At 47.9% G+C, this 24,588-nt stretch overlaps 10 protein-coding genes across 10 annotated transcripts; 5 read left to right on the top strand and 5 right to left on the bottom strand.

Annotated features, from left to right (window-relative positions):
• Positions 1-198: 198 nt before the first annotated feature.
• Positions 199-1,781, bottom strand: F5B22DRAFT_637076 (major facilitator superfamily domain-containing protein; the record flags this gene model as incomplete). The annotated part of the gene is made up of 3 exons (XM_047977381.1): positions 199-1,065; positions 1,155-1,459; positions 1,556-1,781. 3 exons carry the CDS (start codon positions 1,779-1,781, stop codon positions 199-201), a joined length of 1,398 nt encoding a protein of 465 aa, XP_047829832.1.
• A 1,498-nt stretch (positions 1,782-3,279) lies between these two features.
• Positions 3,280-3,711, bottom strand: F5B22DRAFT_647567 (uncharacterized protein; the record flags this gene model as incomplete). Its single annotated transcript, XM_047978889.1, has 2 exons — positions 3,280-3,366; positions 3,520-3,711. 2 exons carry the CDS (start codon positions 3,709-3,711, stop codon positions 3,280-3,282), a joined length of 279 nt encoding a protein of 92 aa, XP_047829831.1.
• Positions 3,712-4,818: 1,107 nt separating this feature from the next.
• On the bottom strand, positions 4,819-6,267 carry F5B22DRAFT_610798 (protein-tyrosine phosphatase-like protein). The gene is made up of 2 exons (XM_047975237.1): positions 5,460-6,267; positions 4,819-5,339 (listed from the first exon to the last, which is right to left on the bottom strand). Exons 1-2 carry the CDS (start codon positions 5,962-5,964, stop codon positions 5,008-5,010), a joined length of 837 nt encoding a protein of 278 aa, XP_047829830.1. The 5' UTR covers positions 5,965-6,267; the 3' UTR covers positions 4,819-5,007.
• Positions 6,268-6,976: 709 nt separating this feature from the next.
• On the top strand, positions 6,977-9,749 carry F5B22DRAFT_610795 (amidohydrolase). Its single transcript, XM_047975236.1, has 3 exons — positions 6,977-7,704; positions 7,781-8,249; positions 8,309-9,749. Exons 1-3 carry the CDS (start codon positions 7,261-7,263, stop codon positions 9,085-9,087), a joined length of 1,692 nt encoding a protein of 563 aa, XP_047829829.1. The 5' UTR covers positions 6,977-7,260; the 3' UTR covers positions 9,088-9,749.
• Positions 9,750-9,928: 179 nt separating this feature from the next.
• On the top strand, positions 9,929-12,891 carry F5B22DRAFT_231069 (complex I intermediate-associated protein). The gene is made up of 3 exons (XM_047969860.1): positions 9,929-10,154; positions 10,219-12,498; positions 12,555-12,891. Exons 2-3 carry the CDS (start codon positions 10,250-10,252, stop codon positions 12,724-12,726), a joined length of 2,421 nt encoding a protein of 806 aa, XP_047829828.1. The 5' UTR covers positions 9,929-10,154; positions 10,219-10,249; the 3' UTR covers positions 12,727-12,891.
• Positions 12,813-13,647, bottom strand: F5B22DRAFT_647563 (ribosomal protein S18; the record flags this gene model as incomplete). Its single annotated transcript, XM_047978888.1, has 3 exons — positions 12,813-13,040; positions 13,105-13,433; positions 13,548-13,647. The coding sequence occupies 3 exons, from the start codon at positions 13,645-13,647 to the stop codon at positions 12,813-12,815; spliced, it is 657 nt and encodes a 218-aa protein (XP_047829827.1).
• Positions 13,648-14,369: 722 nt separating this feature from the next.
• On the top strand, positions 14,370-15,548 carry F5B22DRAFT_647562 (uncharacterized protein; the record flags this gene model as incomplete). The annotated part of the gene is made up of 3 exons (XM_047978887.1): positions 14,370-14,656; positions 14,709-15,332; positions 15,389-15,548. The coding sequence occupies 3 exons, from the start codon at positions 14,370-14,372 to the stop codon at positions 15,546-15,548; spliced, it is 1,071 nt and encodes a 356-aa protein (XP_047829826.1).
• A 670-nt stretch (positions 15,549-16,218) lies between these two features.
• On the top strand, positions 16,219-17,396 carry F5B22DRAFT_647561 (U3 small nucleolar ribonucleoprotein IMP3; the record flags this gene model as incomplete). The annotated part of the gene is made up of 10 exons (XM_047978886.1): positions 16,219-16,254; positions 16,320-16,337; positions 16,410-16,503; positions 16,578-16,608; positions 16,667-16,685; positions 16,742-16,804; positions 16,875-16,973; positions 17,025-17,083; positions 17,150-17,195; positions 17,268-17,396. 10 exons carry the CDS (start codon positions 16,219-16,221, stop codon positions 17,394-17,396), a joined length of 594 nt encoding a protein of 197 aa, XP_047829825.1.
• A 602-nt stretch (positions 17,397-17,998) lies between these two features.
• On the bottom strand, positions 17,999-19,027 carry F5B22DRAFT_231051 (uncharacterized protein). Its single transcript, XM_047969859.1, has 2 exons — positions 18,277-19,027; positions 17,999-18,226 (listed from the first exon to the last, which is right to left on the bottom strand). The coding sequence occupies exons 1-2, from the start codon at positions 18,773-18,775 to the stop codon at positions 18,096-18,098; spliced, it is 630 nt and encodes a 209-aa protein (XP_047829824.1). The 5' UTR covers positions 18,776-19,027; the 3' UTR covers positions 17,999-18,095.
• An 881-nt stretch (positions 19,028-19,908) lies between these two features.
• On the top strand, positions 19,909-23,293 carry F5B22DRAFT_637073 (P-loop containing nucleoside triphosphate hydrolase protein; the record flags this gene model as incomplete). The annotated part of the gene is made up of 3 exons (XM_047977380.1): positions 19,909-20,642; positions 20,839-21,430; positions 21,461-23,293. 3 exons carry the CDS (start codon positions 19,909-19,911, stop codon positions 23,291-23,293), a joined length of 3,159 nt encoding a protein of 1,052 aa, XP_047829823.1.
• Between the last annotated feature and the right edge of the window lie 1,295 nt (positions 23,294-24,588).

The following is a 24,588-nucleotide window of genomic DNA, read 5'->3' as shown; positions in this document are numbered from 1 at the left end:
AGAATGAATACTATTGACAGTCTAATGAAGTTCTTATATATGTCTACTGCGGCTCCTATATCCCCTCCTCCTTTTATATTCTATGTATAGCCTGTCTACCTTTTGATTGGTTACATAACCTTTCTAGGTCTTTCTTTACCTTTCATCCCATCACGTCCTACCACCCATCATCTTCGAGCACTTGTCTTGCCATGATCGTTACATGAGACCAAGCCGTTTCCAGATGAAGCTTGCACCACCAAGCAGAGCCGTCACTCCTGTAAACAAAATCACGCTGCTATAGCTACTACTATAGCCATTTGTCGCTGTCTCTCCTGCCCACAATGAGCTGCGGATGAGCGTCTCGCTCAGAGACCCGGCCACCACGTTGCCAACCCCTCGTCCCGCGCAAAGGAACCCAAACACCATATTCGGATCTACTTGTCCCTTGTCGCTGTGTTGTGCCTTCTGTGCGATGTCTTTCATTATCCCGGGCCAGGCAGACGAGAATGATCCTGCAAAGAGACCATAGGCGATGCAGAAGAAATACAGCAGTCCTAAAGATGACGATAGGCCCCAGATGGCCAGCACGCTGATGGTAGCCCCGATTGTGGATAGGAGGATACCGGTTGTGACATGAAATCTGTCGATGCACCATCCCATCGCCACACATCCGAACACAGACGCTACGTTAACAAGCAGGATCGTCGTGGCGGCCGACAGGGATGGTACACCGAGGACGATCCTGCTGAACGTCGGCAAATAGATGCCAGGCAGAAAGTATCCCATGGACTCGACGATATTGGCTGTTTGGTACACCAAAAATGCCGGGGTCACCAAAAACCACAAGTTGAATGGTTTAGCGTGGCTTGTCGCGGAGGGTGGCAGACGGGGCTTAATTAAGAAGGCCGCCGGCGCTGCTAACACGAACAACAAGGCTGCCCATACTCGAAGTGTGTTGCGGAACCCGAGAGAGCCGAGGAGTGACTGCAAGAGAAGAGGCAGAATAACACCTGCTAAACCCGTCCCTGACCACATCATTCCATACGCTAGCCCCTTCTTGTTGACGAACCACTCCCCTAAATACTACCCCCCACATACGTTAGCCATATCTTCACACGCATCATGTGCAGCAAAAAAAACATTCTCGTCCGATTCAGTACGACGAAACCTACCATGATACAGGGACAATAGCAAAAACTCCCACCCAAGCCATATAGGACGCCCTGAGATACGATCAGATGCGTTGTTGTTGAGGCGAACGAGCTTAGTGCCAACGCTAGGGACATGACAAGGAGTCCTAGAATAGGACCCCAACGTGCCCATCTTCCAAATGTCTGACAAAAGCCCATGATGATCGGTGAGGCTAGGTACATGACACCCATCGCACTTGTGCCGATCACGGCTATGTTAGGCTGTCCAATGAACGGCTCGTGTGTAAGATAGTAGTCTTGGAACACGCCAAAGGCAAAAGGGAAACCTGGAGAGGAAAGGGTTAGTATCTTGCCATGACATCTCGCTAACATTGCAAAGGTGAAAAATTAAACCATAAAATGAAAGTTAGCAATGTACATACCCCAAATGAGAGCATCCACGACGAATACAGCCGACAAGAAGAGCCATGCGTCTTTTCCGCCATCAACAGGGGGAAGGGAAAACTCGTGCCTGTCTCTGAAGTCTTCTTCGTCTGGTAACCGGGAGTTGGTGAAGAAAACGCCATCGCTATTGTCCTTGGCATTGGAGGTATCATCCGGCGTTTGGCTCACGGGCGTAGCCATGAACTCTATGTCGTTTCGGACCATGGTGGTAGTCAATACTACACTGTCCTTCTCCGACATAGACATCGTGACAGGTGGAGAAGATGAAGAATCGGCAGAAAACTTGTTGCTTCAACTTTATACTCTTAGATCAATGGGATGATCTGCAGAAGCCTATTCTTCTCAACAGCCCGGGGAAAAGAGCAGATATACTCTGGCCCGACCTGCCGATGACGGGCTTGGGTAATGCACGATAGAACTCTCACGTAAAATTTTCCAAGCTTCATTCTCCGTGCTGTCACGGCACGAGACCGGAGACCGATCTAACAATCGTCCAGAATCGCAACTTTGGAGGATAATCGCAACATTTCCCACTCCTTTATCGGCCCAAGAGCCATCTGCGTTGGGACTGTCACGACACATATCTCGGTGACGATGAGGTGGGACTCGGTCATGAGACCCCAACTGCCCCGGCTCACAATGCTCTCTGATATGAACGTTCGGGAAAACAGCATGCTGGATTCGGTCACTTATTCGTCGGGTAAGGCTGGGACTACGTTAAAGCGGCGCGCATCAGGTATTTATGCTTAGTGATAGGGTTGCATGTGTCAAGAGATGGGACGAAAGTCTAGATCCGGTCCCGACCTCTGCTAGATTCGAAAGGCCAGGCCGGGGGGTGAAGGCCCTATCATCCCGCGCACTACAGCCAACAAACACAGAACAATGACACACTCTGCACAAGGGAGGTTGATCGACAGTTAATTGAGAAATCTGTACGACCATGTTGACGATAGTTGTCTAAAACATTCAGGTAGCACAGAGTAGCATCACACTGCTTTTTGATTGATATCTCATGTTCTGTCTTATCTTATACCCAGTTTTTTTTTTTTTTCGGTCTTGGGTTCCTCTGGCACGGAATTCACAAACTGGAGAAAGCCGACACGGGTATGCGTTTCCCGACCAGATCCGACCAACTGACCGCCGGATGATCTTCCGCTGTTTATCTGAACCACAACAGGCGGACGTCTGGGTGGACTGGGCTGCCGAGATGGCACATGTAGCTTGGTTAGATCCTAATTGGGCCCAGCGTTAAGCTTTGTCTCTAATCGAGCGCTTAGCACACGTGGTTTTGTTTGGGCATATTGGTTTGCTTCTGCCGATGATTCGACGCCGCTCTTATAGATATATATCGTTTTCTTGTCACGTCGATCATTGGTGATGGATAATCAGATATCAATGCTTAATTTATTATACAATTTGCAATAGTGACCGTTTAGCTATCCATCAGGCCGTCTCTGCCGCGGGGTATCTTGGAATCGTAGTACAGTATAATACAGTGGAATGTTGGTGTAATGTTTGTTATATCATCCACCATCGTCATTGTTGTCGTCATTCATTTGTGATCATCATCAGACAGGATAGCAATGGCTTGTCGCCTGCTGTTTTTGCTCACACTTCCGCTCATTGCCTGACTAGTTGCGACATCGGGCTCGGCACCGGAGCCGGGCATGATCAGAAGTGTTATTGTCTTGTTGTCTTTTGTTTAGTAACGGTACTTGCGATGTGACGAGAGCCTGGAACGACGGCTTCCTCGACCGTCTGTGCCGTGCATTCGGCGGGTGCCAGCAGCCTGGTTTTCCTGGTCAGTACAGTTCATAGAGCGATAGGCATCATGTTGCGTGCGGAAACCGGAGCTGTTTCACCGGGCTTTGATCACATGAAAGTGACCCGATACGGCGTAGTGTCTGGAAATGTAAGATGGATGAATAGGTAGATATCGTACCTTTTGCCCCGGCCTGTGCGTGATAGTGCCCTTGAGCTTTAACAATGCGCCGCTGACTTTGTCACCAAGCGTCGCATGGCGCTTCTGGTGGTGTACAGGCTTCTGGTGATGCACTGGCTGCGCGCGGCCAAACAAGCCGCCGTGGTGGCGGCGGGTGGTAGTTGTTCTAGTGGTAGTGTGACGATGAGGCATCTTGGGTGCTTAAGTACAGATATAGAATTATTTGTGATAATTTGTGATAGGGAAGTTTCAGTAGGTAGGATTGGTTTGTTTCTCGAGACTGACTCTGGGATAACGTAAGAGCTTATGGGTTTGGAAAGAACTGGTTTTATATATACCTAAGTCCCTACCCTTGTTAACACAACCTTCTCGTCAATAACTTCTGTTGATACGGAAGATCGGCATGGAAGAAACTTGGTAATAGGCCAATCAGGCGATGACTAGGAAGCTTTGTTTGAAGGATTGTACAATTCAGCTTCTAAGCCAGCCTATCGGGATGGTGATTGCCACCCCTTCCCAGCACCCATGACAGCCCATGACAGCCCATGATGTCAGGCTTCACGTCTCTGTAGCGATCTGTGCTGTACTAAGGCTAGATGGCTGTTACCTTATCAGATGCTCGGAACGTGTTCCTGGAAGCCCTGCGCCACACAAGACCCCTATGACGTATGTGGTTGTAGTGTCTCTGGTAAGTGCGGGGCAGGTCCTGTCTGGCTGGACTTCAATGATATGACGATGGTGACGATGATGAACGTTTCACAAAGCATAGCCTTTATTTCCTTTGTAGGCTATGATGCGTAATGCTTGGACCGGTATTGTCTTGCTTAATAAATGTTTAAGTTAGATAGTCGACCCATTTCGCAAGTGAGGAGGGGTGTTGCGCTAGGCACTGCTCTGCAATTAGACAATTTCAGGGAGCCCGAAGAATCGGCTAGGAGTTATAAAAGTATGGTTTTGACCAACCAAACCAGCAACTAGTAGATTATTAATCCTAATTCAGTGTATGGTTGAAGAAATGTCACGCAGTAGTTAGCATTATTTAATGAATAGTTATGAGTATTGCGCCCAAAGAAGTATGACATGCGCAGTGTACCCCCCCGGCACATAAAATGTTGTGCGGATAATGCTAGGCTACAGTTCAGCTCCTCAGCCGGAATCACTATCTACAATGGAGGTTAAAAAAAAAGGGCAAAACATACAACATTGAGGATTCGCTGGTCGTCACCGACCCAACTACTAATTCAACGCTCATTAGCTTATCAAAGGGGGAGCAGACGGGACCCCGAGTTTTCCAATGGCTATGGTCGTATGTGATGGTTTAGTGGACTGTAAAGATTTATATTCTTCCTAGCTTTGCTCAAACGCACCAGTCAATCAGTTGGCACAAGGCATCATACTTGGTGTCTCATATATGGTAACTCTATCTACAAACCATCTAAGTTTCCTCGTTGGCCGCAGTGATATTGTTCCGACTACATGTCTCTTAACCTAAGCACTCGTCAAATTCTTCTTGATCTTTGCTAGATCGTCCTGCGAAAAGCCCAGCTTGTCCATGACGAAGTTTTCGAATCCGCCATATTTCTTCTCTACACCCTTGACAAACGCCTGCCAGCAAGATTTTCTCAGACTAACTAGGTTGTAAAACCCAGGCTGGTCGTCACTCGAGGCATTCGTGCCCTTTTTAGCGAATTCGAGAAGCATGGCGCGCACTGGCTCGGTGCCGATACGCGTCAGTTGCCAGTCGGTCACAATGGCATCCTCTGATGCGCCGGCAAGCGCGAGGAGCAGACCACTGAAAATACCTGTCCTGTCTCTCCCAGCTGAAGAAACAATAGTTAGTTTTCATCTTATTCAGAGGCCATTTACTCATCAACTTGTCGCGTATGCCGTGATGTGCATATTATATAGATGGCAGGGGAGGAGAATGAGCCACCACTCACCTGTGCAGTGGACAAGAAAGGGGTCATCAGGCCGATCCCGGACATGTTCCAGGATAGCCTTCCAGCTCTCAGAATAAATTTCGATGACCTCGAGGTACATGTTCTCATAGCCAGCCTCACCCTCTCCTGCGATGAAGGTATCCAGGTCAGGCTTAGAGTCAGGGCTGCTGCTCTGGATCCAGGTATTTTCAACACCGTCAATGACGGGATCAGGCATGCGGCTGCGTTCCTCGGGCGAGCGCAGATCGAAAATCCGTTTCACGCCCAGCTTTCCTGTCAGCACGGCCTTCCCGTTGTCCGTCAGGTTAGATACGGCGCCGGACCGGAAGGCGTAGTTTGCACGCATGGGACTTTCGGGGACGAGGCCCAGATCTCGCGTATTGAATGTGCCATCTACGAAGACAAAGGGCGGCGAGGATACCACCGGCCCATATTGCTCTGGCTGTAAGGCGCTTTTCACGTCTGTCTCGGCGAGTTTGACGAGGTCGGCTTTTGAGGTGGCCATTGCTAGTGAGTGTCGAGTTGCTGTAATCGTACTATGGCGGGGTAATTTCCAAGTAAGTGCTTGAGTTGAGTACCGTAAGCTTTGTTGCTTGGTAATATAAACTCAATATTTGAGATAGTCGGAATGATCGACTACTTTATATGTTTGAAACGCTAGGTATCGGCACAGTTGCAGGTTAAATATACGAGAGGTACGGACAGAATGAGTAAGTTTATTACAATATTGTCGTCGGTAACTATTTCAGAACGTGCTCCGTCTACTTATGTCCCCAGACCGATCAATAGCCCCACCACTTCGCATGGTTCTTGTGAGTGTATGCTACCTAAGTACCCAGATAGTGAGACGGTGAGATCAACCAGAACCTTAGATTAGGTATGCCGGAAACCGATGGCCGCCGTACGGGATTTTCGTATTGCTGAGTTTCAATAAGACTGTCCAAATGCAGTACAAGTGTCTGCACCCAGAATACTCGTGGGCATTCGGTGTTTATTTGGGAATAGCCTTAAACTAGAAGTTGTCCGCGCCACGTCGCGAGAATGCGAGATACGGGAGCTAGGGCTAGGTACTCAGGTTACTAAGTTAGGACACCGAAGTTTATATATTATTTATGAATTCTATGCTAATATTACCTACCCTACGTAGAAATCTGATTAAAATGATATCTGTTCAATACCCGCTGGCCTCGTCAGACATGTATGATTCTAAAGCCACCTCAAGAGGTTGAATTGGCCTGTAACATAATAATAGATCGATCCTTGGGGCTGCGATTATATGTATGTATTTTAGCTCATGCAGGTACGAGTATGCTACCTGATCAGGAAAGATACACAGCATCGAATTGACATTTGACCGGGGTTTTTGTCTTATCTATTAACATCGGCAGCGAATCATGATGCCGTCTGAATGGCCGGACAGACACAACACCCGTAGTGAAACACAACGCGACATCGGCGGGAGCAAACAACTTTGAATGGGGAGGTGATCTTAGATATTCTGTAGATTAATATGGGCTATCGAATATACATGTAGTACAAGGTCCGGTTTCAGCTTTCACTGGACCGACTGACGGTCTATAATCTATCTAACCCCACACAACTAAACATCAAGGCTCTATTGACACAGATATGACTACCTTGGATTAGGGTAGTTCGACCTTACTGTTAGTTCTTCGAGCTAAACCTTAGTTATTGTTGTACCTAGATGCTCAATTAGATAACTACTCTAAGTTGGGCTCTGGTGTTCAAACGTAGTTAACAATCCGGTGGTCTTCCACCAGTCATCAAGACAAGACGAGACATGGCCTGGCTAATCTCTGCAGCCACTATCGCTGGGCTCGGTAGTCTCTTCACGCTAGGCCAGTATGCCGCCGACGCTCTCTTCGCAGAGACACACTGCTACCAAGGCGTCCGGACGAACGGTGCCGCCGACCAAGATGTGAATTGCTTCTCCGTATCGTCAACGGGAAAATTTTACAAGGTCTTTAGCGCGAGCAGCGACTCTAAGTGGGCGGCGAATGCACACCCAGGATATGCCATGCCCGGCCTCTGGGACGGCCATGGGCATTTATTTCAGTATGGCGAGTTCCTAAACTCAGTCAACCTCTTTGGTTCGACGACCATGGACGAGATCCGCGGCCGCGTCGGCAAATACGTAGACGAACATCCCGAGGCAGGCACTACGCAGGAATGGATTAGAGGTGTTGGGTGGGATCAGATGGCTCTTGGGGCTATGCCGACCGCTGTAAGTTGGTCTCTGCCATACCTATAGATTGCTGTGTGCTTCGTTTCTTGGGTCTGCTAGATTGACATGCTCAAAGGATGAGTTTGCAGCGGATGAGCGCCTCAAGGACTTGTACATTATGCTCGATCGCGTAGACGTGCATTGTATCTGGGTATCTCAGGCCGTTCTGGATCTTCTACCACAAGATATACCTGATATTCCTGGAGGGGAAATTGTGAGAAACCCGGGAATGGGTGTTTTCTGTGACAACGCTATGGCTCCCGTCATGGCTCTGTGGCCAAAACCGGACAATAAGAAGAAATCAGCCTTCTTGAAAAGTGCAATGAAACAACTCAACCAATACGGTTTGGTGGGAATGCACGATGCCGGCGTTAGTGCGGGTAATCTCAATCTCTTCAAAGAGTTGGTAGGGAGCGAGGATTGGACTGTTAGAGTCTATGCGATGGCAGAGTATTACGATCGCAATGCAGTCTGTCCTGATCCAGTTGAGCGATACAATGACTCAGATGGGGTTTTGAACATCCAGAGCGTCAAACTATTCGCAGGTGAGTGTCCTGAGAGCCCTGAACTTCCCAACACGTTCTATTTCTGACGCTTCACATAGACGGTGCTCTCGGAAGCTGGGGCAGTGCAATGATCGATGATTATTCTGACCGGCCAGGGGTCTCAGGTTCTCTGCTTGTAAATGCCTCCGAACTGACATACAGGGCTGTGTCTTGGGCCACGAAGGGATTCCAGGTGAACATTCACGCAATCGGTGACCTCGCCAACCGCTACGCTGTCGATGCTCAGACTGCCGCTCTGAGGCTCCTCTGCCCCTGCGAGTCTCTCGCAGACTGCCAAGCGCGCCACCGATTTCGTATCGAACATTCGCAGATTATTCACGAAGACGACCAAGCGCGCATGCACGCTATTGGTATTATACCATCTATCCAGCCGACTCACGCCACTTCTGACATGGCGTACGCTGAACAAAGACTCGGCAAGGACCGCACGCAGAAGGAAGCGTACCGGATGCGCTCACTCCTAGATATCGGACCAATACTTGGCAGTGACTTCCCCGTCGAACCAGCCGATCCATTCCAAGGTATCTACGCTGCGGTGACACGAAAAAGCCCGCATACCGGCCTCGGCGTGAACGGTGCTGTCGATGGTTGGCATACGGAGGAGGCGTTGACGCTTGACCAGGCGATCCGTGGTTTCACGGAAGGGCCTGCTTACGGCGGTTTCATGGAAGGGAAGGCGGGAGTGATACAGGTTGGCGCGTATGCTGACTGGATCGTTTTGGACAAACGTCTAGAGGATTTGGATATTGAGGAACTTCGCTCTCTACACGTCAAGGAGACGTGGGTTGCTGGTAAAAGGGTCTATAACCGCGATTAAGCGGCGCGGATATGCATTCACATTTTCAGGCGGTATAGCGTGGCGTACGAGAGCTTTAGGAGAGGAACTATCCGACGCCAGGGGTTTACACACATAGTACATATGGCACTTGAGGCGCATATGATACTTGAAGCCTATATATGGTGCCTACACATGATGATCGGGAATATCATTGGTTGGTAGGCGAGAGCAGAAACTTGTGTCATGCTGTATATGTAGGTATGTAGTATAATAATGTAGGCAAGCTTGGAGCACCACTTAGACAGAGACTTAGACGCAATTGCTTAGCTTCTGCTGCTATTCAAAAGACATTCCAAGACTTTGAGGACCTGACAAGGATAAAGCACACGGATGCACAAGATCAAACCTACAAAAGCCGACGGCATATCTACATGTAGGTTTTATTCCAAGGCTAATATTTGGAGTCAATGGGTAATCTTGAGGAACCTTCACTTTCGCTTGGTATGAACCTAGCATCCTAAGCAATCAACCGCAAAGTACCAGGTATAGTTTTTCATACCACTATTCCATATATTACTATGCGCTTTATTTCTTCGAGACCTCCAATATGTCACGAATGCCTATATCAATTCGTATAGACATCGCGCTGGAGAGCTGGCCATACCTATTCCAAAGTCTATCATGGTGCAATTGGATTTAGAACTCTTCATTCGAGCTGCAGGAAGACATAATCGAAAGCTAGAGCGCGTTAGTGTGACGGAGCTCTGAGCAGATACACGAATATTTTGAATATAGATGAATTTATTTGATTGGAAATTTGGTACAAAATGCAAGAAGCGCAAATCCTCAACCCAATTACCTACCTAAGTAGGCGTATGATGACGCTGTGGCAGGTGTGGAGCGCTAGTAACAGCTGTAGCATGCTCCCAACGGGCCGTTGGAGGTAAAATGCTTAATCGCCATACCTACCGACTTAGCACCGGTATCAGTCTATCACGAATGACGGGCGCCCCGGGAGCTTGGATCCATCTTTGTTGGAGCTTCATTATACGACAAGCTGGAACTGGACTTGGTTCGGCCTCGCAGACAACCTCAGCCATGTGCAGGTGAGTATACGGAGCAGCTCACATCTGGGAACCAACGTCAATTGAACGCTAATTCAACCCTTAGAAACCGCCATACATAGTCTGTGTCTCTAATTATGCGGTCGCAGGTGACTCGCCATGTCTTGCGACGCCCGCCGCCTGCGACTCGGGGCATGGCCACGTCGAGTCTCAGTTCACCAGCTCCCCGACCCAGCTTTCGCACATACCCTGTCGGCTGTCGAGTTGCCAGAACAGTACAGCGAAGATCCTTCCTCAAGCTATTCCAAAAACCCCCTCGCATCCTGAAGGATATTGAGGCCGAGCCGGGCTACGAAACCCTACTCACGTACCGAGCTGCTCAAAACGAGAATCTTCGACTACCCCCAATCCCCGACCTGGTCAAAGCATGGCGAGATTTTTTTGGCTATAAAGCGAGGTACTACCGTGTAGTAAACTCTACGCAAGCCTTGTGCGCACATCAAGTGCTCGAGTATTTCATCCAGCGCAGTGCCGCTGAGGATGTCCCGCTCTCCCTAGACGATATCCACATGGCAATGCAATGTCTGGAGAGACCCCCAAGAGATGACCCACAAGCTCATCTCGAGCTCTCGAGGGCCTTGTTTAGGGAGGCAAGGCGAAGAGAATTGAACATAGAATCCGGACGTTTCCACAATGTGACCTTGGACTTCCGCCTCAAGGACCAGCTTGGCCAGTCAAAATTCCTGCACTCTCTCCTAGTTGCACTGTCGCAGTATGGGAGAGCAGTCGAGGCCAAGGATATTTTTCTGGGCAGTCTTTCAAATGCGAAGCAACCAAGGCACAGCTTGCTTCCCCTCTTACATGGCCTCGCAAAAGAAGGACAAGAGCAGGCGCTCCGGGAGGTTGTTAGAGAAGTGGTGAAAGCTGGAGTTCTATATGACGTTAGCATGCAGGGTGTTATGACAAGCTTTTTTGCGCAGCGCGACAATTTTGAGGAAACTAAATTCTGGTGGGCAAGACCCATTCGTAGAGGATCACACCCGGCACCTCAAACGTATTACGAGATTCTCCAGTTTGCTCTTCGCAATGACCAGCGAGATTGGGCTATGGAAATATATGAAGATCTTATCGCTCAACTTGAAACTGGTTCCTTAGGCGAGTACAAAAGTTGCTGGGATGTTTCGTTCCAGTTTGCTTTCCTCCTGTTAGGCAAGGGAATTGACCAAATCGAGCACATGTTTAACGTCGCTTTGGACCATACAAAGGATAAGCCAAAAGTTCAGCCAAATATAGGGTCCATTAATGCCCTCATTAGGTGCGCCATTGACCAGGATGACCCATATATGGCCGAACGATTTATCTCGCTATCTAAGAAAATGGGATTTCAACCAGATATGTCGACCTACATGTTGCAACTGGAGTACCGACTTCGCGCCAAAGACCATCAGGGCGCATATACGACTTTCCAAGCACTGCGCGGCCTTGAAACAACTTCTAACGAGAGAGAGCTGCCTATTCTTAATAAGTTAATACGTGGCTTATGTTCATCTTCAAGACCCAATTATGAAAATATACTTGACGTGACGAGCTATTTAGAGCAACGGCACGTAACCTTGGATCCAGAGACGGTGGTTTCAATATGCATGGCTTTCATGAAGAACGACGAGACATACGAAGTCATTGATACTCTCTCGCTCCATACGGCACATTACAGCATAGCCGAGAGGGAGATGGTACGTAAGTCCTTTGTTGAATACTGTTTGGATAAGAAAAACAGCACAGCAAGGGTATGGGACGCCTACGCTCTCCTTCGCCAATTCTTCCCTGAGGTCGAGACTGAGAATCGAGAATCCATCATGGACGCTTTTTTTGATAGGCGACGTCCAGATATGGCCTGCCACGTTTTTGGCCATATGCGTTCACATGACAGTATACGGCATAGGCCAACATTAGACACTTACGTCCGTTGCTTGGAAGGACTTGGGCGGTGCCCAGACGGGGAAAGCTTGAAGATGATCCACAATATGGCGAAAATGGATACCACTATACAGCTCAACACACGACTTTACAACGCGCTGATGATAGGCTACATTGCGTGCGATATTTCACACAGGGCACTTGACTTTTGGAAGGAGATTACCACATCACCTGAAGGACCATCCTACGCAACTCTTGAAATTGTCTTCCGCGCCTATGAAGCACAACCCTATGGCGACGTACCTGCCAGGGATCTTTGGGCCAAACTTAATAGGATGGAGGTCGACATACCAGAACACGTCTATGCAGCATACTTGACAACATTAGCTGCCCATAATCATTTGCCGGACGTGAAGGTGCTTTTAGACGATTACGACAACATCATAGGGAAACGGCCAGATTTTCTAACGTAAGTGTTATCTAGGGGGTTTCCGAAAATAACTTTTATGTTAACAAGATATGCAGCTTTGCCTACGTGTATAATGCCTTGCCATCCCAGGACGTGAAGGAGGATTTTGAGTCCTGGGCGGAACACGAATACCCACCACTTTGGAGGTCCCTTATCAAAACGCATCATCGGAAGAAAGACGAAGACGGACTGCTGCATTTTAAGGTCTCGCAGCCGTGGAAGGCATGAATCTGTACAATACAATTTTATACATCATGGATATTTGCTATCTGTACATAATAAAAGCGGCAAGATGTTGTATATCCGATGTTGTCCTAAACTCTCAAGGCCTTATTCTGGGTAGCTATGTGTTGTGCAAGCATTTTGTCTGGCCCTTTCAGTAACAGTTCGGGATGTCGGTGTACGCTGGGGTGTAAACCCAGACCAATCGCCCTCCTAATCGCCTTGGCCATCTTGCGCTGGTTGACTGGGCTCAGGCCGGTCTCTACAGAGCGCATTATACGGCCGTGTGGAGTTATGAATTCGGAAATAACGGAGAAGTTCTGAGGACCCTCGACGTTAGCAGAATTCTTCTCTTGGATTTACAAGATCATTGGAAGTGCTCACCCTATACATATCTAGGGGCCGGAGTCCCAACAGATCCACGAGGTCCTGCTTGCGCGCCGTGGTCTTGCGCCACTTGTCGACCTCGGAGATACTCATGTCGTGGGGGGAATAGACGTCGCCGGTGCGCCACCGACGCGGCAGCTGGCGCATGTAGTCAGCGTTGCGAGATCTTGTACTCAGGTCTTCTGTGACCCGCTGGCGCCCAGCGAGCGTGTTGCGCCCCATGCTTCGTATGCTCCTGTATACATCGCTGGCCAAGTTGGTCTCGTTGCCCGAGTTTGTGCTGTCGATGCTGAGCATCGAGGCTGTGGAGTTCTTGATGTCTCGAACTAGGGATTTGGGAAACAAAAAACGTCAGCGACCTCTGTGTGAGACCTCAAGCACGCGGGAAACAAGATAGAGCGGCGTGGCAAGCATCTGGATGTGCTAAGGGCTGAGCTTACGGGCTTGCGGGGCGGCTGTTGTCGAGAGCGGTGCTGTGGGCGTCTTGGGGACGGACATGCCCTGCCGCAAGGCGGAAAGAATTGGTATCCGGGGCGGCATCGTAGGTTGGTGAGAGACCACTGCAGCAGCTTCTCTCTTGACGATATGGCTGATTGGCGTTGCTTGGAGCGTGCCAACTCGAGTTTGAGCCTCGTCCAGCAGAAAAGTGACTTGTAGAAATAAAGTGGACCCGTAACGTATCGGTAGGTACCTTGATGAGTACCGAAGACCCACTCATCCGCGAGTATATACCTAGGTAGTACTTCCCTAACCTCCGTAAATACCTAAGCGTATAAAACGTACTTACCTAGGTATTTAGCAAACAGCCGAACCTATTTTCCTTCGCAATCCAGCTCCAGCAAAGAAGCCATATCTCGGCCCAACCCGTAATCTACACATGAGTAGAAGCAGTACCTGCCGCCAACAACTCACCGTACCTGTGGAAGCACGTCATGCTACTAGACTTGAGCACGGACTGGAAAGACCACACAGACGGCATGTCACCTGCCAAAGAGGACTGACATTGAAAGAAGAACTGCAATTGCAGCAAGGCAACTCCCTATCTTTCGGAATGTGTAACAACTCACTCACTCTGGCTGTTACGCCCGGCTGTGACTATGTCCTGAACTTTGGATAGCTGGGCTAGCAGCATCTTTACGATGGGCAGATCTAAACGCCGGTAATTTCAGAGCCGGGTCGTATTCTTCACTCTTCCTCCTTGTATACACATTTACTTCCACATTCAGTTTCGTAATCTCTTTATTGAATTTGGTATTATCATCATGTCAACCATCATCAACTCAGAAGAATCGGGTCCTGTGGACACCACTCAAGCAGGCACGGCATCACACACGAGGGCTCTTTATGATACTGGCGCCAAATTGTTTACAAAATATACTATGGCATGGGTCGCCAATGAACTCAGGCTCTGTGAGGAAGATATGTCGAGTGGTCTTGAGCGACGTATTGCCACATTACCGCGTATCGATGGAAGCTTTAAGGAACTAGACATTTCTCTGGTTCCTCCGACACCATCCCATGACAAAGAAAGACCTGGTGACTCACACTGGTAATTATGCTAGATCTTCACTCTCTAGCAGTGATGCTAACCGAGCCCATAGTGTGATTGACTACGTCGGGATCGAACGCCTCGCATATGACGGTGACAACGAGGATCTCCAGTGTACGGATCCGTATTTTCCCATGACTATTGAGGTTACCACCAGAACCAACCCTGATGGTGGTGCTAATGAACATGATAACGATCATGATAAGAATAAGCACGTGTCCTCTGTGGATGGACTATGCGGAGTGTTCTCAGGCATACGGCGAGTGTGGATAAGGAGGGAGTTTTGCAATGAGCTTCGAGCAGTACTCAATGCAGTGAAGCCTCCTGCCGTCTTAAACAAGATTTTTGGTGTTGCATTAGGGTCCCTTTGCGCGGGAACGAAGCTTCAACACCGGGCAATCTATCAACATGCGCTGATACCCACCATTCAGTCAATTCTACTCCAGCGCCGCGTAGTGTCGGTATCGTGTAAGCGTTATGTACAAGACCCAGCATATACTCAACGAGATAAAGACGTTTTATCCCATCAGGGGCTGGAGGTCCTTGACGATCCTCACGCTTTCTTGGCGTTGGATGGTTCTAGCGTTCTAGTCTCAATTTGCCCTACAATCTCGGTGAAACAGATCGTGGCAGATATCTGCCGCCCAGGTATTATCATATGGGCGAGATTTCCATAGTGAGTATCCCATGAAGTATGGTACTTCCTAATACTACTCAACTAACACACCGCAGTCAACTGATGGATGATGATCGAACTTTTTTCCTCGCAGACGAAGAACCGTCAAGGGTAACAGAAATGCTTGAGAACGATTACTGCGAGTTCGACTTTCCATATCATGAGTACATTGAGGCTCCATTCGGTATAGCCATATATGTCCGAAAGGGCGCTTGACGTGGACAGGAGCATTTCTACTAGTTGTGGGGAATTCGGTATAGCATTGTTGTACACAGCGATTCATGTTGGGTTTCGGCGTTTGCATTATCTGGAACTGTCGATGGGGTAGAGTGAGGGCGACATTGAGAGGAGGAGTGAACAGGATCAAGAATTGACGTTTCCCCCTGACGGAACCGTTTCTGTAAAATACTTAGTCACTTAGCTTAATGGGTAGCGATCCGTATTAATTGCTTTTGGGTCTACCGTTATGCAAATGGTTTTTGGGGCAATGTGGAGAACACCCCAGATCACACACTACATACTTACAGTACTAGGTATGTACCCTCGATACCTAAGGTAGGTACTTAGCAGTACTTAGTAGTACCCGGTCATTGCAGAGTGTCTACTAGTGGATATCAGATTGATTGATTGATTGGCCAATCGCCCGCAGCTAGCGGTGCCTAGCGTCTTAGGATCATCCTCTGAACTGTTTTCATTATCGCCGCATTTTTAGGGTGAGAGAGGACTCGTTCAAGAAGTTTGTTATAAAGGTATCAATGCACCTCAGCCCACCCCATCAACCGACTACTAATATTCTTGTCACCTACTTTTGATAACTTTCCTTTGCAAGAATCCAACTGTTTTCATCGACTCTACCTAGACCGCTGACGAGTAAGAGATCGTCAAAATGGTTCGCAAGCTCAAACATCATGAATCCAAACTGGTAAGGGTTTTATAGAGCCTCCCGGCCGTCGCACCAGAGAAGCGCATTGCTAACGAACAATCCAGTATGGTCACTTCCGCCTTGTTAGCTTTCATGTGACGTGTGGTGGCTGCCAGAACTCCATCATCCATTACACTAAGACCATCGCTCGTTAGGATGTCATTCTAACACCCGGCAGGCTAAAGAAGACGGATTTTGTTACCTGGAAGCAAGATCACGACCACCACGATGCAGCAGTGATACGGAGATGTAGGTACTTCCGGGAATTCATCGTGCTGTGTGAATACCCTCAAGTGAAAACGACTACTAATTCTCGGTCTCAGATATGATCCAGGATAGAGGAGACTATCAGAAGTATGCCCAACTAGCAACGCCTCACTTAAGACACCACATGCTGACGCTCGTTGGACAGGTACAACAAGCTTTGTGGCGTGAGTATCTAAGCTCTTACCAAATCGTGATCGCTTGTCTCTAACCCATGGATTAGTCGTTACGACAGCTCGCCCATAGGCTCTCCCTTCTACCTCCAGAGAGTGCGACACGCCAAAAGGTACGACCACTTCTGCCTTCAACCCTCTCCTTCATCACGTGCGAACAACGACTGATCGTTGAGAACACAGCACGAGAAGCTTCTATTAGAGAAACTCTACGACATGGGTATTCTCTCATCGACTTCTAAGCTCTCTAATGTCGAGCACGGCGTAACTGTTTCTGCCATGGTACGTGAATTTGCTCACAGTTGATTCTACATGCTAATAATTTCCCTATAGGCTAGACGGAGACTTCCAGTCGTAATGACCCGATTACGGATGGCCGAGACAGTCCAGGCGTGCGTAGACATTTAATAACTCCTCATATATGCCAAAGTTATAGCTTGCTGACCTACGTCTTGCAGTGCGACGACCATGATAGAACAGGGCCATGTACGCGTGGGAGTAGAGGTAAGCTTCATTCTACTAGGAGTCTTGTACGAGACAACTCCACACAACAGTCACTAACTTGGTGAGTTGTAGTGTATCACAGACCCTGCCTTCTTTGTTACAAGAAACCAAGAAGACCTAGTCACATGGACAGCAAACAGCAAAATCAAGCGGAACATAATGGCCTATCGTCAAAAACTCGATGACTTCGAGCTACTATAGTACTGAAAATAGATTGGTGGGCGTACAAATGATTTCAAGGCACATGCAAAGTATAGGGCGTATAGGAGTCAAGGTTGAGTCTGAAATGGTCTTTCATTGCTCCAGGGGAATTGTCAGTGAGCTAAAATGGAAGTTTGGGGTTCACTTCTGGTACTGCCTGGCACTACCACCCGATTTGTGGAAGATCATAATTGCAGCAGTCGGATCTTAGCCTGTAGTTTGGCCAATACAGCCCTTTCCAAACGCATCTGTGCCCTTCCCGTTTTACAGGAAGCTATCATCTTAGGGGATGGTTGATTAACGTTATCGAATTTTAATTGACCTGGTTTTGGTATATCGATACCTTTTAACCCTTCCACTACACTCTTCGCATCGCTCATAAGAAGCTCGAAATTGACACCTCGTGGCGTCCAATATCTTGTAATCCGAAGTTGATCATTCAACCAGCTGGGAATAGTGATGCATGCAGATGACCACCGTAGCTCCAAGAGGGCGATGTCGTCCATCACTTCGATAATTGAAACATCGTCGACCCATTCCGGCCACTTGAAGTATGTGGACGGCAATGACCTGAGTACTGTTTGCGTGCTGAAGTTAGTAATCGCCGAAAATAGTAAGAGTTCAGCACATGTCTTGGGAGCATGTAGGAGCAATGCAGCCCTAAATCTGCTTAAGGATAGAATAAATGGCTCGAGGGATCTAACCAGCCCGAAATAGACTTGTATCAGACCCGTCGCATCTCTTTATAATGAATTGCGTGTCATCGATAAGTCTAGTGAGAATTGAAACAATAGAATAGAGAGTATTCTTTCTCCGCCTATTCATTTCGACTACTGTAGGCGTCAGGTCGTTCTCTGAAGGACATTGTCAGGTAGCTTACATATGATATCTCCGTCTATCGGAAGCTGAACGGGCATTGCTGGGCTATTCCAGTGCAGCATTAACTCGCGCGTCGCTTCTCGGTATTTGTGAGAGTCTTTAAACACCCCAGCGGCATATATCCAATGTGTCGCTTCGTGGCTCCAGAACGGCGTAGAAGACTCCTCAGCCCACAGCTTATCCATCCATCGTTGCGGTAAATCACCCATTCCCTTGTGGCAATCCATCTCACTCACGATGGCGGCGACTTTCGCTAAGATGTCCAGGCTCACGGCGTCGGGGACTTGTTCAGTTCGGCTTAGAACCTGGGCCGTTACGATGGCAAATGCCTTGAGGTCGAGATCATCGCAGCCTAATGGTGCATCAATAATTCCACTATATTGATACAGCCAATTGTTAAGCCAGTCGGTTGCCATCAACAATGTCGGTGAGATGCTGTCTTCCATCCTATCTAAACGCTCCTTTACCCGTCGTCGAAGATACTTTGATAACAAGTCCATATTAAGTCTTTCCTTGTGAAGAAACAGAGTCGCATAGCTAAGTGCGACAACGGTAACGTCAACTTCGAACTCGCTGAAGGAAGAGTTATAGGAAGATATCTGATAGAATGCGGTGGTAGAAGACCAAATGGATAGGTGTATCTGTGAGACCAAAGAAGCTTAGCCGAGTTAGACTGCGTATTAATGTGAACCTTCTTCACGAAGAGGTGCTATGCCCTTAGAAATTTCTTGAAACAGACTGTAGAAGATATTTAGTCTACAACTTGGCACTCTAGGAGCTATCATATCGGGTTGAGCTAGATCTTTCTTTATACTGCTACACAAGTCTTCCCGGCGAACATGGCCGTGTAGCCTAATGCTGTCCAGAAACCTTCTTTTGGGCAGCTGACCAGAATAGGGTGAAACCTTGAGACTTAAACGGGAAATTTTAAGCAAGATAACCCTTCACGCAGATCGCCAATCTGCTTTAGCGCTGGTCATTTTCTGGGTATGTGAGTTTTGTCGTACAGCTTCTGGAACTCCTCTTCGAGGGTCTGGCCATATGCATTGCACAGTCTCGACGTCGGAGAAATAAACGAAACCCTGGTTGATCACTACCAACACGTGTAGCGGGTCAAAAGTACCCAGTTCATTGAGGTTATAGGGAGGGGAATTCTACTGCTAAGCAAGATCCTTCTTATAGTCTGTATGAGTAGTGCCTTCAAGTTCCGTACATATCGTACCTTCGCAATTGCTCAGCCCTTCCCGCATAAGTAGGTAGGTCCTTTAGGTACTATAGGTATGTGTTGTGTAGAGCACGAATTGCTACCTTATCTAGGTAGGTATGTAGATAATAGTCGAAGTTATATAATTCCTACTTATACACTTAGGTACTCAATACTACTCATGGATAGTAATATTGTGAGGTAGGTGCGAAGAACTCTACGTCGTCATTCGTGGCTGTCACGTGATGCAAGGCAGATGCACGTCTTCTCGCGTCGCCCCACTTTACATGGAAGCTCTCTTTGTTGACCTCGCGATGTGCATTTGGCAACACTGGAAGCTATCGTTCTTCATCACATTTACAAGACCAGCCTTTCATGCGGTCATGTTTTCTGCCTTCAGTATGAGTGCGATGCGTGACAAACACGAAAATGGTGCGGCCATCAGATCCCATCGTCATTCCAGATGACGACAGCACAGCTTCCGAGGCATCTGCGGGCAATGAAGTCAACAAGTCACGCCTGACAAAGCGTAAGCTGTCTACCAAACCAACCAATTACGATGACTGGAGCGACGAATCTGATGGGAATCATGCAACCTTCAAAAAGCGGAAGGCTACCTCTAAGAAACCTAGCACTGTCAAAGGTAAAGAAAAAGCTGTTCCGAGGGGTAGGTCGTCACGAAAACCTGCCGACCGCAAGGCCAAACCGAATTTAAACGGTAGTACTGCCTCAGAAGATGAATCTGCTCTGTCCACATCGTTGCCTACCTACTTCCAGAAACGTCGTAAGGCCTTCGATGAGAATTGCCAAGCTTTTCACGAAGCAGGTCTACGACTGCCGCCAGATTATTCAGATGTGTACTTTTCCGATGACGAGCGGCTTGCAGATCTCGAAGAAAAGCCACAGTTTGGATCCACTAGTGGCATCAATCCTTGCCACCCATACAAGGACATCAAGATCGCTGGCGGGCTTATACCGGCTTCTCTCGCACAATATCTGCGAGACTATCAGATCCAGGGAGTGCAGTTTTTGTACGACCTTTTCATACATCAGCGCGGCGGTATTCTTGGGGATGATATGGGTTTGGGGAAAACTGTTCAAGTTGCTGCTTTCTTGACTGTCGCCTTCGGGAAAACTGGCGACAGCCGTGACGCAAAACGGAGGTATGTATCAAAATCTACCGTGCCAGTTCTGAGACCTAGACTTGGTAGAATGACCTGTTGTCTTCTAGCGCTAACTGTTGCCGCAGTACGTGAACTTCTGATCCTGAAACATGGCCACCATCATCTGCGTAATTCTAGAAAGTATGTAATAAGGAACTGGACTAATACGTTTTTATATGACAGTGAGAAAGTATAGGCGCACCAAGGATGATTGGTATCCCCGGGTTCTGATCGTATGCCCAGGGTCTTTGATCAAGAACTGGACAAATGAACTAGAGAGATGGGGATGGTGGGTCGTCGATGTTTTCCATGGTTCCAAGCGTGACGATGTTCTTGGTACCGCCCAGGCTGGGAGACTTGAGGTTATGGTAACGACATATACGACATACAAGAACAGCGCAAATGAAGTCAACATTGTGCCTTGGGATATCGTCATCGCTGACGAATGCCATTGCATAAAGGATCCAGCGGCTGGCATCACGCAGTCCATGAATTTGGTCAACTCATTATGTCGAATCGGATTGACCGGAACAGCTATTCAGAACAACTATGAGGAGCTATGGGCGCTGCTAAACTGGACTAATCCAGATTGTTTTGGCACACTTGGAGAATGGCAGCGCATGGTCGCCCAGCCCCTCGCTCTTGGCCAGAGTCACGACGCTACCCTCCACCAGTTGAGCACGGCGCGTACGACGGCGAAGAAGTTGCGAGACAACCTTCTTCCCAAGTTCTTCCTACGTCGCCTCAAGAGTTTGATCGCCGACCAGTTACCCAAAAAGAGCGATAAAGTAGTATTTTGTCCTTTATCGGATCTGCAGCGAGAGGCATATGAGAACATTCTCTCTAGTCCAATCGCACAATTTGTTCTAGAATCGTTTGACCAGTGCCCATGCGGCTCAGGCAATACGAAAGGGCACTGCTGCTTCGAGATGAATGCTGATGGAGAAAAATGGCAAGCTCTCACCTTCCCTCTCATTATATCGCTGCAGAAGCTGGCCAATCACTTCAATCTTCTCATGCCGCGTACTACCGACCTGGCCGATAAATATCAGAGAGAAATTCGGATCCTGCAAGCTGCAGCACCGCGCGATTGGGAAACACACTATGCAAGTCGAGACTCAATCCTCAACCTTGCCAATCCTGAATACTGTGGAAAATGGAAGGTTCTCAAGAAACTGTTGGAGTTCTGGCATAAGAACGGCGACAAAGTTTTGGTCTTCTCTCATAGCGTAAGGTTACTCAATATCCTACAACAGCTCTTCAACAAAACATTGTACAACGTCAGTTACCTGGATGGCTCACTGTCGTATGAGGATCGTCAAGGTGTCGTCGATAATTTCAATTGCGATCCGAATCAATTCATTTTTCTCATATCAACAAAGGCAGGCGGGGTTGGTCTCAACATCACTTCTGCTAACAAGGTCGTCATCATGGATCCGCACTGGAATCCAAGCTATGATCTGCAGGCACAGGATCGTGCATACCGAATTGGTCAAGTACGTGATGTCGATGTATACAGATTGATATCTGTAGGAACGATCGAAGAGATCACATATGCACGGCAAATTTACAAACAACAACAGGCCAACATTGGGTACAATGCATCGAATGAACGTCGCTATTTTAAAGGCGTCCAACACCAGAGCAAAGGCGAGCTGTTCGGCATACAGAATCTGCTGACTTATAACGGCGACGAAGGCGTCCTTCGGAATATCGTGAATAAAACTAATGTGGCCGAAGCTAGAGCAGGTGTCAAGATGATTGATATTAACATTGATGAGGTTGCTCAGGCTGCAGAAAAGGATCTTTCTATCAAGAAAGAAGGAGGGGCCGATGATGAGACTGGGGGTCTAAAGCAGCTCTCTACCATGCTCACAGCTCCGAGAAACAAACGCGGTGTGATACAGGAGCCGAATGTTGCCAACAAGGCTAAGAGTGACCCGATACAGGCTATTCTAGCTGGTGAAGGCGTTGAATACACTCATGAAAATTCGGAAGTGATTGGGTCGTCTAAAATCGAGAACGAAATATCCCGATGGGCTGAGAAGGCAATGGACCCAGAGGGTGGCCTCTCTGGATTAGCTCTGTTCTTGGAAACCCAGCAAGCTCACTCAGCAAATGAGGATCATAAATTCTTTCACTCCGAATTCAACCCACCAGGTGATGTTATGCAACGCCAGTTCTGCAGTATGGCTAAAGAGTTCGGTTTTGCCAGTGTTACAGAATTCGCTCTTGCCGTCGAGAGCATGACACAAGAGCAGCGCAGAAACTGCCTCGATTCGTTCTACAAGATCCGTGCCGAACAATTAGGGAAATCCGAGGACATTAATCATAGAGGTGACATGAAGATGGAGGTAAAGGATAAGAATCTCGTGAAGACGGAGGTAGATGATAGCAACCTCGTGAAGCTGGAGGTGGACGCCGCCGACCCAAATCACACCGATAGTTCTTTGGAATTTAAGGCAGATGTGGATAAAGAAGATCTTCCGGCGCAAAGTGTCAATAGGGGGATACATAACATCAAGCCAGAGCCTACTGAGAGTCCGCTTCGTATGCCTCTACCGGTTGTACCCAGCCCGGACGGAGTTAAGCCAGATAGGCGTTCGATCTCAATTTGGCTGTCTGATGATGAAGAAACGGATGAGTTATGATTGTATAATTTTTGTAGTATACCCTTAATTCGACGGGCTTCAACTAGCTTATATGAGCCATTCGACGTCTGTAGTAGATTGAGAGCCTTGTGGCCGGTACCATTCAGGGTTATTAATCAACCAAGTCTCAAAACACATGAAGCTATGGAAGTAGCACATCTCAAATTCCAAAACGAGACTGCAGCATGACGTAAAAACAGAATGGCATAAGTCCAAATCTACATTGCTTTAACTTGTCAGTCCTGTACCCAGGTTGTACACACAGGCCAAATCTATGACTTGTTTTCTATAAGTAATTAGGGTAACGGTTAGAGACACATTAGGATCTCCCTGCATACAGCAATCTAAGGTTACCTTACTCAGTCTGTGACAGACAAGCCATCTTTGTCTCACCACCACAGCACCGGTAAATGAAGAGTTTGAGTAGTCAATTTGGACGATGGGTAAATGAACATATCAAATATCAAGCCTCCTGTTGATCCTCAAGCACACTGCTACAGAGAGGCTATGCACAGTAGTATGTTATTACCTATGGGCAGGTATCACACTTGGGTTGGGATTGGTTACACAGACACTTGACGCTGTTACTAGGAAGCAAGCAGAAACAGAAAACATGAGTATCTGCACTACTGTATGTCTCAACTAGGTCGCACTGGAATGCTAGAGGAGGCACATGACGTAATAACTAGAGTTTGGTGAAGTCTAATAACGGGATGAAGAACACTTTTTTCAATAATGAGCCTTCCTTTATGTAGGTAGGTGGATGTATTCCATGTTCACTGGTATGATCCTCGTTTCCTTGATAATGGTGTATCTTTAGGTGCCATGCAAATGCAAGTGTGAGGCAGGGGGGATGTCACGGAATGACATAAGGAGTGCAGTACTATGCCACTACGCCACCAAAAGGTAACGACGAGTTATCAAGTCGAAGGCTTGACGTCTCTGCACTCACTATATAGTACTGTACTGTGACAGGGGATTTGTTGAGTCATGCAGGTTTCCTCTTTCAAAAATTTGAATTTGTCCACCTTGTATTAAGATTGTTACAAGTTGAAACCGGCGTTAACTAAAATCCATTGACACGGTGCCAGTATGATGAGCATCTCCCCCACATGATGTCTTGAATGCCATGAGAGGGCGTTTTGCTCCATGATGATTCGGGCGATGGAGAATAGAAGTTGCTGATAGTCATTTGAACGCCCATTTTAGCCTTCCTGGCAGGTGCCCTAGACTCACACAGTCATCACCTGATTCAGTCACAAGGAGCCTGGTACCGAGTCGTCGGAATGAACGGC

The sequence above is a fragment of the Xylaria bambusicola genome, assembly GCF_022495145.1.
Source record: "Xylaria bambusicola strain CBS 139988 unplaced genomic scaffold F5B22scaffold_27, whole genome shotgun sequence".
Classification (NCBI taxonomy): Eukaryota; Fungi; Ascomycota; class Sordariomycetes; order Xylariales; family Xylariaceae; genus Xylaria; species Xylaria bambusicola.
Note: the sequence above shows the minus strand (reverse complement) of the source record. Positions and strands in the feature narration are given on the sequence as shown.